The 12,895-nt window shown below is 54.1% G+C and overlaps 5 protein-coding genes across 5 annotated transcripts; 4 read left to right on the forward strand and 1 right to left on the reverse strand.

Moving 5' to 3' along the window:
* Positions 1-79: 79 nt before the first annotated feature.
* STEHIDRAFT_120121 (uncharacterized protein) lies at positions 80-629 on the forward strand. Its single transcript, XM_007302534.1, has 2 exons — positions 80-140; positions 201-629. The coding sequence occupies exon 2, from the start codon at positions 251-253 to the stop codon at positions 578-580; it is 330 nt and encodes a 109-aa protein (XP_007302596.1). The 5' UTR covers positions 80-140; positions 201-250; the 3' UTR covers positions 581-629.
* Positions 630-662: 33 nt separating this feature from the next.
* Positions 663-3,465, forward strand: STEHIDRAFT_76472 (uncharacterized protein). Its single transcript, XM_007302354.1, has 8 exons — positions 663-1,305; positions 1,391-1,435; positions 1,510-1,861; positions 1,925-2,109; positions 2,201-2,389; positions 2,487-2,508; positions 2,566-2,652; positions 2,781-3,465. Exons 1-8 carry the CDS (start codon positions 1,065-1,067, stop codon positions 3,346-3,348), a joined length of 1,689 nt encoding a protein of 562 aa, XP_007302416.1. The 5' UTR covers positions 663-1,064; the 3' UTR covers positions 3,349-3,465.
* Positions 3,466-3,775: 310 nt separating this feature from the next.
* Positions 3,776-5,799, forward strand: STEHIDRAFT_167279 (NAD-P-binding protein; the record flags this gene model as incomplete). Its single annotated transcript, XM_007302535.1, has 9 exons — positions 3,776-4,108; positions 4,177-4,206; positions 4,269-4,286; positions 4,356-4,420; positions 4,752-4,994; positions 5,084-5,168; positions 5,250-5,498; positions 5,621-5,679; positions 5,739-5,799. The coding sequence occupies exons 1-9, from the start codon at positions 3,788-3,790 to the stop codon at positions 5,797-5,799; spliced, it is 1,131 nt and encodes a 376-aa protein (XP_007302597.1). The 5' UTR covers positions 3,776-3,787.
* Positions 5,800-8,892: 3,093 nt separating this feature from the next.
* STEHIDRAFT_94677 (RRS1-domain-containing protein) lies at positions 8,893-10,403 on the reverse strand (the record flags this gene model as incomplete). The annotated part of the gene is made up of 5 exons (XM_007302536.1): positions 8,893-9,386; positions 9,452-9,690; positions 9,793-10,139; positions 10,200-10,295; positions 10,363-10,403. The coding sequence occupies 5 exons, from the start codon at positions 10,401-10,403 to the stop codon at positions 9,060-9,062; spliced, it is 1,050 nt and encodes a 349-aa protein (XP_007302598.1). The 3' UTR covers positions 8,893-9,059.
* A 182-nt stretch (positions 10,404-10,585) lies between these two features.
* STEHIDRAFT_76481 (cyclin-like protein) lies at positions 10,586-12,296 on the forward strand. The gene is made up of 3 exons (XM_007302355.1): positions 10,586-10,673; positions 10,725-11,065; positions 11,133-12,296. The coding sequence occupies exons 2-3, from the start codon at positions 10,856-10,858 to the stop codon at positions 11,982-11,984; spliced, it is 1,062 nt and encodes a 353-aa protein (XP_007302417.1). The 5' UTR covers positions 10,586-10,673; positions 10,725-10,855; the 3' UTR covers positions 11,985-12,296.
* The last annotated feature ends 599 nt before the right edge of the window (positions 12,297-12,895 follow it).

Below are 12,895 nucleotides of genomic sequence, written 5' to 3' on the forward strand. Positions count from 1 at the left end.
GCCACATCGACTAACTCTTGCTTTCGCACCACCACCACCACCACCACCACCACCACCCAGATTCCTCACCAGTACGCCCACCCAGTCAATTATATCTTCGGATTTAATCCCTACATGAGACCGTGTAGACTAAGAGTTAGGTTGGTCTTTGACGACGGATCACCTCCACGTCGCTATACTTATATTACTCCTCACGCCAGTCCTCGAATGACTAGGAGGTTCGTGCCTCAGTCAGAGCCTGATACGAGGGATGGTCTTCGTACCAGGGCGATTGCACAATGCACATGTGTATCATCGGAGACGTCTTTCCGTCACTGCTCGTATCGAAGACAGGGAGCTATGGCCTGCTGGTCACCTCTCGCCAACAGAACTCGGCGTCTGCGACGATAGACGTCGACCCTGTGCAGATGGTGCAGCTGTAACTATACGCTCCGGATCCTCACAAGATAAACATTCTAAAATACGCGCAATCGCAAAGGCCCCGGTCGATCAGGCGAGCAAGGACTCCTGGCGAACATGTGTTCTACATCATCTATATCAGGTCCTCGTCCCGAGCAGGCCTTCTCTTTGTCTTCTTTAACCGTCCGCCCGCTCCGTATGTACCCCGCCAGCCGCTTATCAGCGCGCCCCACCTGACGCCATGCCCAAAAATAAAAGGTAATGGGGGACGAGGGACGGTCAAGGACAGCCTATCGCCATCTGGGTCAGAAGAAGTGTTGCATGCGGGTACGAGGGAGTGCAAGGGCCGGAAGAAGAAGTCGACGATACAGCGATGCATGTTCCACGCGATCTCTGACCCCTCGTCTCCTCTCTTGCTCGCTCTATCATCCTCGGAAGATGTCAGGGCGCCGCTATTTCATCGACTTGCTTGGCTTCGAATCATGTATCTCTGATCTGCTTTCTGCTTCTTTTTTGCCGACCGAGGTATAACTATAAGTATCGACCCTTCGTTGCTTGGCAGACTTTCCCACTTGCTCGTCTGTCCCCCATCAATCCAGGCTTGCTCGCTCGTTGTGCTCTGTTCGGTGGTCCCTAGCACCCGTCCGGTCCTCTAGGCTCTCACGATGCTGCCTCTCGTTCTTACCCTCGGTCTCGTCGGGCTCGCGTCAGCAACGATCCACCCCCCTCTCCCCATCCCCCACGCCGTACTCGCACACGACCACACCCCCGTACATGCCTCGACTGGCGCCACGATCCCGCCGTACAACACGACGTATTATTTCGACCAGTTGATTGATCATAATGATACGAGCTTGGGGACGTTCCAGCAGAGGTATTGGATGACTTGGGAGTTTTATGAGGAGGGTGAGTGGGTTTTCGTTCTCGTTCGATATTGGGATTTAGGGTGGAGTGGATACTGATTTTTCTTGTTGTTGTTGTTGTCGTATAGGCGGTCCCATCATATTGATGACGCCCGGCGAAGCCAACGCCGCCCGTAAGTCGCACCCCTCCCATCTTCCTTCCCCATCTCACCTCTCACCCTTCTCCCCTCTCACCCCCAACCAACAGCCTACACCGGCTACCTAACCAACTCCACCATAAACGGCCTAATCGCCCAAGCCCACTCCGGCGCCACAATCGTCATCGAACACCGTTTCTACGGCCTCTCCAACCCCTTTCCCGACCTCACCGTCTCCTCCCTCGCCTACCACACCATCCCGCAAGCCATCGAAGATCTGGACTATTTCGCGAGGAACGTGGTGTTGCCGATGCCGGGGGGCGATGGGGTGGGACCGGATGTGGCGCCGTGGGTGTTGGTGGGGGGAAGTTATTCGGGGGCGTTGACTAGTTGGACTATGGTGGAGAAACCGGATACGTTTTATATCGGATATGCGTCGTCTGCTGTCGTCGAGAGCATCGTGTTAGTCCTCTCCCCCTCTCCCTCTCTCTCCTTGACCTGACCTCCCCCCTCCCACCTGCACAGCGATTTCTGGGCCTACTTCGAACCCATCCGTCAAAACATGCCTTCAAACTGCTCCTCCGACGTCGAAGCCGTCGTGTCTTTCTTCGACGCCACACTCAGCGGTGACAACCAGACTGCGATAGATGAGTTGAAGACGTTGTATGGGATGGAGGGGTTGGCGCATAGCGATGATGTTGCGGGGGCGTGTGCGTATTTGCTTTCTTTTCCTTCCCTTCATACCTCTTGGTCACCCGGACTGATTGATTGTGGTATGGTATTGTGTGGTGTGGTATGCAGTGAGAAATAATCTCTGGGACTGGCAATCCCTCTCGCCCGACTCTGGCCCCGGCGCGCAATTCTTCAATTTCTGCGACGCGTTGGAAGTAGATAATAAAACGGGCGCGATCGCGAATGAGACGGGGTGGGGACAGGAGCATGCGGTGCAAGCTTGGGGAGATTATTTTAGGGAGACGTATTATGAGATCCGTGAGTCTTTTTTTCCTTGTTTTTGACTGCATAGTGGTCGTTGAGTGGTTGGATGGTTGTGTGCGTTGGCTGACTTTTTTTTTGTACGTGTGTTTAGTTTGTGGGGATCAAGATGCCGAGTACGTGCTGTTCTTTTGACGTAGACGGACGTGAAAATATCTGACGGTGGTATGTAGGACATGCCTGGGCACGTATAATGCCAGCTCGGAATATTACACCTCCACCGAAGTCGATAACTCCGGCCGTTCCTGGACCTGGATCACGTACGTCTCTCTCCCTCCCTCCCTCCTCTCACCCTCCCCTGATTCCTCACTAACCTAACCTTACTCACCCCTCCCCCTCCCCCACCCCCACCCCCACCCCCACCCAACCCGCTCACCCCACCCCCCAGCTGCACCACAGTCGGATTCTTCCAAGACGGCGCCCCATCCGGCTACCCCACCCTCGTCTCCCGCCTCGTCCAACCCTCAATCGACGACCTCCGCCAATGCGCCCTAATGTTCCCCTCCGCCTTCACTTCTTCCTCTCCCGCCTCTCCCGACGTAGATCTCACGAACGTCCTCTATGAGGGCTGGAACGTTTCCGTCCCCCGTCTGTTTTTCGCGAATGGGCAGAGAGATCCGTGGAGGGATGCGACGGTGTCGGGGGATAATACTACGACGGCGAGTGTGAATGGGGGGCAGGGAACGGAGGAAATGCCGATTAGGGTGGGAGATGGGTATCATTGTTCGGATTTGATTGTGAGGAATGCGGAGGTGGATGGGACGGTGGAGGGGGTGCAGCAGGCGGCTTTGGGATATATTGCGACGTGGTTGGGGGAGTGGAATGCTACTACGACCACCAACACCAACGCTACCACCAATGGTACGGAGAGTGAGAGAAGGAAGAGGGAGGAGGGCGTGGTTGGGGAGATGGAAAAGAGGAGGTGGCCTGTTACGAGTTGGAATAAGGATGTTTAGAGGGTGATGGTGTTGTTGTATACCCGTTCTTGGGGCTCGGGAGCGTCGCTCTAGTACTTATTGCAATGTTGTACCGTCTTGGGGTTTGTGATCGAATCGATCGTTGCTTTTACCTGATTTCTTGTGGACGACATGCAACTCTAAGATCTGAAGGACAAGTCAGTCCGCCACACAGAGCCGTGTACGAAACTGTACGAAAAAGATAGAAAGAGGCACGCCACAGGAGGCAAATTACCCAGCACGTGAGCCGCGAGCCATCAATTTGACGCGTCCGTCTTTCGCGTCGATGGCGTTTGCGGGGAATAAAAAATATTTTTGACTCGAGTTGCTCTCGAATCCGTCGGCACACTCTAGCTTCTCGACCTCTCTCCCTCGATCTTCATCCAGCATCCTACGCATACATCGCATCTTCACTTCCCCCCCAAAAAAACTCAGAAAAATGACTACCCCAACCACCCCCCCCAAAGGTCTCCTCCTCAAAGCCGACTCCATCGCCACCCCCTTCCACTCCGAAGTGCAAACCGCCATCTCCTCCCGGCCCCGCAAACCGCGTCTCGTCGGGATCCTATCCACGAGTTCTGCGCCGAGCAGGAGTTATGCGGCGTTCACGAAGAAACAGTGTGAGGCGTTGGGATTGGAGTTCGTGTTGAGGGAGGTCGGGGCGGCGGTGGGCGGTGGGGATGGCGAGAGGGGGGAGGGAGAGGGCGTGGAGGAGGCGATTATTGAGGCGAATGGGGATGAGGGGGTTGATGGGATTATGGTGTGTGGTTTTCTTTATTTTATTTTATCTCTGAATAGGGAGGGGCGTTGATTCGAGGGGGTTATAAGGTGTATTATCCGATTTTTGGGGCACAGCAGGTGGGTCGACTCAGCATTGGCATTGCTATTAGGGTTAGCACTGAATAGCGTGCTGCTTCAAGGATCACTATTTACAGCAGGTTTGACGCCCCCGAGTCCTTTCTGGACGATCAGCTCCGTCTGAAGTTTAAAGTGTCTCGCTTCGTTAGATCGTCTCGCCGTTCAAGGATGTCGAAGGTCTCAACTTCAAGTTTCATTATAACCTCTACCACAAGTACGTCCTTCCGTCTTTTCCTTGATTCGACAATGAATGGCACGCGGAAGACAGGAATTACATGTGCTGGATGCCATAAGAGCGAGTTGGACCTCTGTTCATACAAATAAAAGGCCACACACTGTGGATCCGCCTCGCTCAACTGTCGATGGTCAGATCTGCTTGTGATTATAGCATCACGCCTTTCACAGACCGCACTTATTGTTGTGATCCCTCGTTCAATTGTCCCCGTTGGATTGATTACCTCGCTCTTCGCCACTCACCTCCATCACATAAAAAGAAATCTGCTTCATACCCTATTACCAAAACACATTTACTAACCCACTCTCAGCATCCGATACGTCAATCCCCGCACCTTCCTCTCCGCCCCATCTTCCTCCACGACCTCCAACCCCTCCATAGCCGCCCCAGTTCCTACCACCACAGCCGACACGCCACCCCCAGGCCACATCAAGTCCATCCTCCCCTGCACGCCGCTCGCTATCGTGAAATGCCTCGAGAACATCGGCGTGTATAATAAGATCTTACCGTACGGTGATCGCGCGTACGGAAAGACTGTGACTGTCATTAATCGGTGAGCGGATCCCTAATCCCATAGGCACGGACATGGTGAAACTGCTGGATGGGGTGATGCTCATGAGTGAGAGAACTAACTTAAACTAGGTCGGAAGTCGTGGGACGCCCGTTGGCTGCATTATTGGCGAATGACGGCGCACGGGTGTTCTCCGTTGACATCGACTCCATCCAGGTACTGCTCACGCTTTTTCAACCTCCATCCTATCCCTATCACAACTCTACTCACCGCTGGCTGACATCCAATCCCCAACAGGAATACACGAAACGGCCTCCCTCCTCTTCCGACTCCTCTTCCGACTCCGACACCGCACGCCGCTACCACCCACACCACGTCGCCCACTCTACCACCCTCTCACTCCAAGAATGTCTCGCCCAGTCCGACGTCGTCGTTAGCGCCGTGCCGAGCGCGAGCTATAAGGTGAAGACGGAGTGGTTGAAGGATGGGTGTGTTTGTGTGAACGTGGCGGCGGATAAGAATTTCGAGGCGGATGTGAGGGAGAAGGTGCGTGGTGGCTTACCTTTTGTTTTATTTTGTCTCTTCTCTGGGGCGTTGTTCGTGATATTGGGCATTTGGGCATCTGGGGACGGAGTACTGAGTACTGATGCCCGCTGTTTGTGTGTTAGGCGTCGCTTTATATCCCGGCGGTGGGAAAGGTGACGATCTTGATGTTGTTGCGGAACTTGTGCGTGACCTCCCCTTGTTTGTCTCGCTATAGCACGCATGCTGACTGGTGGAATGTAGACTCCGTCTGCAGCAGTATCAAGAGTTGCTCGCGGAGAAACCGTCCAGCTCTTCAAGTTAGACGACGTTCCCGAACCCCCAAAACGATGTATCCTTGAAGGTAATACTAGAAGTTATAGAAACGTGTATTCTTGCGTTCTGTGTATCAATCCATGACTGTACTGTTCTGAGCTGGCTATCACGATTCACCGCTGGGCTTCCTACCACCCTATCCCGGCGATCATTGCAGCTCATCTTCCCCGCTCTGAGGTTCTTGCTGACAGGCATCGTAGCGAAGTACATATACCGACCATCCCGTGCGGTGGCCATCCTGTTCGTCCCCAGTGGGGACATTCATAGCTAGTAGCCTTAGGTCTTCCTTCAGCTCGAAGAGGGCGGAGGCGCCACTACGCGAGTGGAAGACACAGAATTGCATGACTTGTGTCGAAAAGAAGGCATACTCAGGCTTCCGTCCGAGCCCTACGAGATACTCCCCGACGGCGACATACAACGCGTACTTCATGATGGATTAATGGCTCGAGGAAGAGCATCCTTGACGAACCCTGTGGTACTAGAGTCGACGGCGGAGAAGGTCTGTGCGAAGTTTTGGGAAGTTGTGAAGGAGGCTAGTAAGGAGCCGGGGTTAGAGTACCTGCCCACCTGTGATATGGACCATGCCTAGACTGGTCGAACGAATACTTGATCGCTGCACTTATCACACAATGAACAAACACCACAGAATACAAGTGTATACATGACCTCGAAGGCCACAGTCGTGATACTACAATGGGTTAACTCGAACACCCATGTTATCCACGACTGAAGCCCTCTACGCACTCGTATCTGCCACCCCGTACTTACTACAATCTGCGAAACCTACTCATTCGACTCCACCGACACTCCTACACGATAATCCTTCGCCTTATCCACATCATTCACTTCTCCCTCTACCCACTCGCATCTGACACCCTGCACCACCATCCGCAAAAAACGTCACGCTAACCTATTCCTTCGACTCCGCCGGCATTCCTAGACGATAATCCTTCGCCTTATCCAAATCAATCACCCCCTTCTCCCTCCTCCCTCTCCCTCTCGCCCGCTGACTCCCCCTCTTCCTCTTCCCCAACACACACAGCCCTCCCTCATCCCTCTCCCTCTCCCTCTCCGGAAAAAACATCCTCGTAACCTCCCTCTGACTCTTCCCATCCCTCCTACAATACTTACACCCGCAATCCGGCTTCCCATCCTCCCTCATCGGCATCCCCCTAAACAACCACAGCGCATGCGGCGCGAACTCAAACGGCGACCGAAACGCCGTAACCCATTTCGAGCCATAGAGGTATGGATCCACCCGGGGGTTGTTCTCGTCGCCGATGGTGACGGCGTTGAGGCCTACGAGGAGGTAGTCGGAGGGAAAGTCGGAGAGCCGGATGGGGATGGAGGAGGGTGAGAGGGTGAGGTCGAGCCCGTGGCGAGCGAGACATTTGCCGATGACTTCTAGCCAGTGGGTGAAGCGCTTGTGTGAGGGGTCGAGGGGGACGTAGTATCTGAACTTATTGTCCGAGTCGACGATGCGGGTGGTAATGTCGTTGCCGAATGGATGGTTCGTGGGTCGGTTTGTGGGGAGGGCGTCTGTAAGGTGGAGAGAGATGGAGTTGTGGCGCAACGTGTAGTGTGGTAGAGCGATGGACGGCGGTGGCTGCTCGTCGTCCTCCTCGTCTTCGCTCTCACTTTCGTCACTAATGATAATGGGTGAGAGCGGACGCTGCGCTTCAAAATCGAACAGAGAGTTCCTGCCGTCGTGTTTGGACTGATCACCGTTACTCGTGTCTGCTGCCGTACAAAAATCTTAGTCGGTCAGTTCGCGAGAGGCATATAGTAAGCATGATTCCTACCGTCGACGAAGGACGTCGGAGAGATGATATGGTCCATCGAGGGCGTACCCCTAGCGATTTCATCGGGATCTTCAAAATCACGATACGTCAGTTGACCGCACGAGGTGGACACCACCACCAAACTCTTACTCACCGACTTCGTCGCCAGAGACTACAACGGGACCAGTCGAAATTCGAGGCAGGTCTAGCGACGTCGTCAGAGCATCGACTTCGCGGCGTTGGTCGGCGGGAAGATCCTGCAATGCGGCGTCGAGAAGCGGGTCCTCATCGCTCAGGATGACCTCAGTCTGGATCTGAATGAACTCTCCCGGCTCGTCAACGGGAGGGAGGTCGGACAGTACTGTCCATGCAGGACTTGTGCCAGGGCTTGGGCTGCGGCTGAGAGGAGGTGGAGGCGATTCGAGTGCATCCTCCGCATCCTCGATATCGTCCGTGTGTATGCCTTCGGTGTCGAGGGCAGCACGGGTGTCCGTGATGACTATGTCTTCGAGAGGAGCACGAGTCGTGTTACCCTAGATGTTACTATGAGCTCCGATGTCGGCAAAGAGAGGCCAAAAAAGTCGTACTGTACATACATTGGATGGGTTAAAATCGACTTGAAGTGAGCCAGGCTGGCTGGGCTGTCCAGTGTCGAATACGTCTACGTCTGAATGCATGATATTCTGTCTGTTGTTCTCTGGTGCCAAAAAGTCAATATGGACGATGAGGGTACGCGTGTACTGCACTCACCTGTGATAACTGTGTCTGTGTAAAGTTCTGGGGAATTACTCACGCGTCCTGCGCAAGCCTCTGCTTATATACCCCCACCGGCGATAAATGCGAGCCTCACGGTCCGATGCCGATCCCTCAGTATAGTATAGCACTCCCTCGAGACACAGCCACAAGAGCCTCTGATGCTTCCGGCGTCCGCTTTGCTCTGTGACTCGTGAATGTGGATGAGTCGATCACCTCGTGTTTGCAAGCCGCATCTGGCGACTTCAACGATGCCTCTTCGCGGATCAAATAAGTGAACTACGCGTCGATCCCTCGGTAGGACTCCGCGCTATGCCTCGAGAGAACACCACAAAAGGCTCTGATGGTTTCGCTTTGCACAGTGATTGATGTACCATCTGACGAGTTCGACTACCCCATTCAACATTGGAGTAGACAATTGGATTATGCAACGATGGACCACCCACTTGGGCGTGAAGCCGGATGCGGCACCGGAAAAAAACTTGGGGTGCGCGAAATAGGATGGGCGCAAAGTAGTCTGTCTGAGTCACATATCATATAGATCTTCGGGCAAGTTCACAAACAGGGATGATAGCATTGCATCAGGTCAGACCCTACTGTATCTGCGGCCCCGATGAAACACAAGATCTCGACATCCCCATCTCCTCGGCCATACGCTGAAAGAACGCGACCACAGACGAACATACCAAAGGCGAGAAAAGAATTGGACGACGTACTACCGTCTTCCCCTTCCCTTGCCCCTCGAGCCACCCCTGCTACTGCTGCCACCTCTGCTACTACTACCACCCCTGCTACTGCTACCACCCCTGCCACTGCTCCCACCACGACCGCCACCAGCAGCCTTACGTCCCATGGCCACACCACCCTCACCCTTCGATGCGAACCGCACCGCTTTCCGTACATTGAGCACCTCTCCTCCATCATCACCACCACCATCTCTCCTCGCCTTCTTCGACGACGAATCACCGCCCGAACCGAGCTTGGAGAGAAGTGCCAGATTGGCCTTCTTCTCCTCCGCGACCGAAGCTTCTGCGGGCTCGAACTACAATCCCATTCCACGACATCGTTAACGAAAGGAGGAGGAGGAGATATGTATGCGAGGCGTACCTTCCGCTTGACACCCTTGAGTTTCTTCTCCCCATCGAGCTTCTTATCGAACTTACCCATGCTGGCCGTCGCCGTCCGTGTCGTCGCGAGCGTCCGGTCGATGTCCTGCTTGCGTTCGTCGCGCTCGGACTTGTTGGCGCCTTGTGCGCGGGCGAGGTTTCCCAGCTTTTGTTTGTCGTTTTTGGCGACGCGGGCTTTGCGTGCGTCGCGTGCATCCTTTGACGGGTCGAAGTCGGCCGCTGTATATCATAACATAGAGCGCACCATCAGTCAGTATTGTGATATCACGCAAGATACAATAATTCTTGATGCGAAAAAAAAACATGGAGGAAGAGACGTACGAGCATTAGCAGGAACCTCAACAGCCCACTGTGTCTCGAGCTCCTTATTCTTTCCTTTCCATCCCCACCGATTAACCCAGTCCTGTTTTTCCTCGTCCCACTCCTTCCTGTCCCTCCTGCCCTTATTATTCCCGATCCCCTTCGCACGCGCGAATTGTTCCCATTTGGTCGGCGGTTTCGGTTTAGGGAGGGGTTTCGAGCGGGGGAGTTGGGTTGAAGGGGGTGGGAGTTGGGCGAGGGGACCGTCGCCGGTGGGGGAGGGGAGGGTGGGGAGGGAGAAGAGGGAGGCGAGGAGGACTTGGACGCCGTCGCGGGCGGTGGCTTGCAGGTAGGCTTCTACGTCTTCGCTGTGTGAGACGAATGAGTGTTAGGAATGGATGGGTTATGGTTTGGGGAGGTGAGCGTACGAATAGAGTTCGGGATCTGTTGGGTTCAGATCTGTGACGGTGAGGTAGCCTGCATCGACCTCGAGAGGGATGTCTTTTTCGACAGTGACTGCCTGGCTGATTGAAAAATGTAACAGAAAGATGGGTCAGACACAGATGAGCAGAAAAAGACATAAAAACATACTGTTTTGCGGCCTGTGAGGCAAGAATGTCGGATACGTCCATGGTGGAACGTGAAGTGAAGTGAAAAGAAATGCGGCGCCAAAACGAAATTTCTCTGTGATGGCGTGTGGCGCCAAAAAGTGGCCCTAACCTCAAACTAGGGGTGCGGAGCCTGAACACAGCTGTGAAGGAACGCGTGTTGTCAGCTTTTGAACGCCTGTCTTCCTTTCTCCTCGACCACCACCACCCCCTCTCGTCCCCGTTCGTCGCGTCATTCGTAGCTTTTGCTGGCTCCTCGTTTGAACAGGCTTGGTTAAATTGCACTCACCGTAGGTAATAGCAGGTTCAATTCCTCAATGAAAATCAGAATTGAAAGCGGTGTAGCGTGGTCTTTTAGGCCCTAATACACTCTTTCTCTGGTCGAGCATCGACTCCAAGCCCCGACGAGCCTTCAAAGCTTCACGCACACCACCGCCAACTACTTCACACCCACACGCGAGATCGTATCCACAATTATGGCTTACGCCCAACCCTTCCCCCTCGCCGCACCCCCTAAACCTGAGCAGACTTTTTACGGGCCTGACCTCGCAGTCCGACTCATCTGTCCCGACTGCAGAGACCCGAACCCAAACATCATCGAAGAGTTCGGCAGTGGAGACCTCGTGTGTGGTACGTGTGGACTAGTACTCGGTGATCGCGTCGTCGACACGCGTAGCGAATGGCGGGTGCGTATCCTCTCCCTTTGTCTTCCGCCTTTGCTCGCTCGATTTACACTTGATTATCGGCCGAAAGACGTTCGCGAACGACGAGGGTGACGACCCATCGCGTGTCGGTGGGCCCTCAGACCCCCTCCTTGAAGGGATAGGGCAACTGGATACCATCATCTCCTTCCGCGACGGAGGCTCCGGCATGGCCCGCGAGCTGCAGCGCGCCGCCTCCCGTGCGCAAAACACGCGCTCGGAGCGTAATCTCCTTTCCGCATTCCGCGACATATCCTCCTGGTGCGACCAGTTCTCTCTCCCCAAGACGATATCCGATATCGCCAAACAGCTCTACAAGCGCTCCGACGAGGAGAAGCTCCTTCGTGGAAAGCCACTCGAGGCCGTCATCGCGGCTTGCATCTTCATCGCCTGCAGACAGGCGCACGTTCCCCGTACGTTCAGAGAGATCTGTAACCTGACGCACGTGAGCAAGAAGGTGCTCGGGCAGTGTTACAAGGCGCTCGAACAGGCGTTCAACCTCAGTCCCGGCGCGCAGAACCACAACAGCACCAACGGTACCCAGGTCATCTCCACCGGCCCCGAAGATCTCCTCATACGTTATTGCAACCACCTCGATCTTCCTCCGTATTTCCATGGGATATGCAAGGACATCGTCGTCGAGGCGCGTAACCGTGGTATCGCAGACGGCAGGAGTCCGATCTCGATCGCGGGCGGCGCTATCTTCTTCACCTGTTTCCTGCTCGGGAAACCCAAGTCGCTGCGCGAGATCTGTACGGTCGCGGGAGTGAGCGAGGGGACGGTGAAGTTGGTGTATAAGCTGTACTGCGCGGATAAAGATAAGTTGGTGAAGCAGAAGTGGATAGATGAGGGCAAGGCGAACCTGGACAGGCTTCCGCCGATCGAGGTGGCGGTGGCGAAGTAGACGGGACTCTTCGTTGGATAGTCTTATTTGTCCCCCTCCTTGTATGCCTTTCCCTAACTTACTTGGATAATGAGATATTCTTTTGCCGCTGTCCGGATCTTTTTACCTTTCCTGTCCTTTTCACTTTCGCTCCAACGTGACTTGTGGCATTTGAGAGAGGGCAGTTGTACATTAATATATGCATCCCATAATCGGTCCTCTTGTTTGCAAAATGTTTCCGGTGGCTCCGTTTTTCGTTTTTCTTCTTTATCCTCGCTGTGTTGTGTGTACTTGTAACTAGGTCGAATTGGGGAATATCAAGGCGATCACCGCCCACGTCTGTGTTCACGGCCAGGGAACCACTATTTAGAGTGCTCTAAAGGTGATTCTAAAGTAACTTCTATATATTATATATGGGCTCCGCTTTGGGAAGTACTAAAGAGAAACTTTGGAGACCTCCAAAGGCGACTCTATGCATTTTCTTTAGAAATGCCGTACAAACGCTAAATATTGACTTTGGAGGACGCTAAAGGCTGTCGAGCACCTCGGGCTTGCCTTATGTGGCAACCCCGAATCTCTTTAGCACCCTCTAAAGGTAATTCAGAGAATAATCAATGGAACTCACCACAGAGCTCGCTAAAGCTTTGCTTTAGACAGCGCTAAATTGGCATCCATATATAATATTTTGGCCAACGTTTAGATTCCACTTTAGCGGGCTCTAAATAGTGATTTCCCCGTCGTGGTTTGTGTCTATCGCCGGTGCGAGCAGCATAAGGGCTGCTGAATATGTGCCGCCGTCTTGAACGAGATACGCACCTTCTCCAACCGTAAGACTACCTTGTCCTACCCGAAGACCACGAGCTCGCTACCGCCTCCGATGACCGCTCTCCTACCTAATCCGCACCGCGCATTGTGTGTGGCCCAGTTACCAC

Source organism: Stereum hirsutum, assembly GCF_000264905.1.
Source record: "Stereum hirsutum FP-91666 SS1 unplaced genomic scaffold STEHIscaffold_5, whole genome shotgun sequence".
Classification (NCBI taxonomy): Eukaryota; Fungi; Basidiomycota; class Agaricomycetes; order Russulales; family Stereaceae; genus Stereum; species Stereum hirsutum.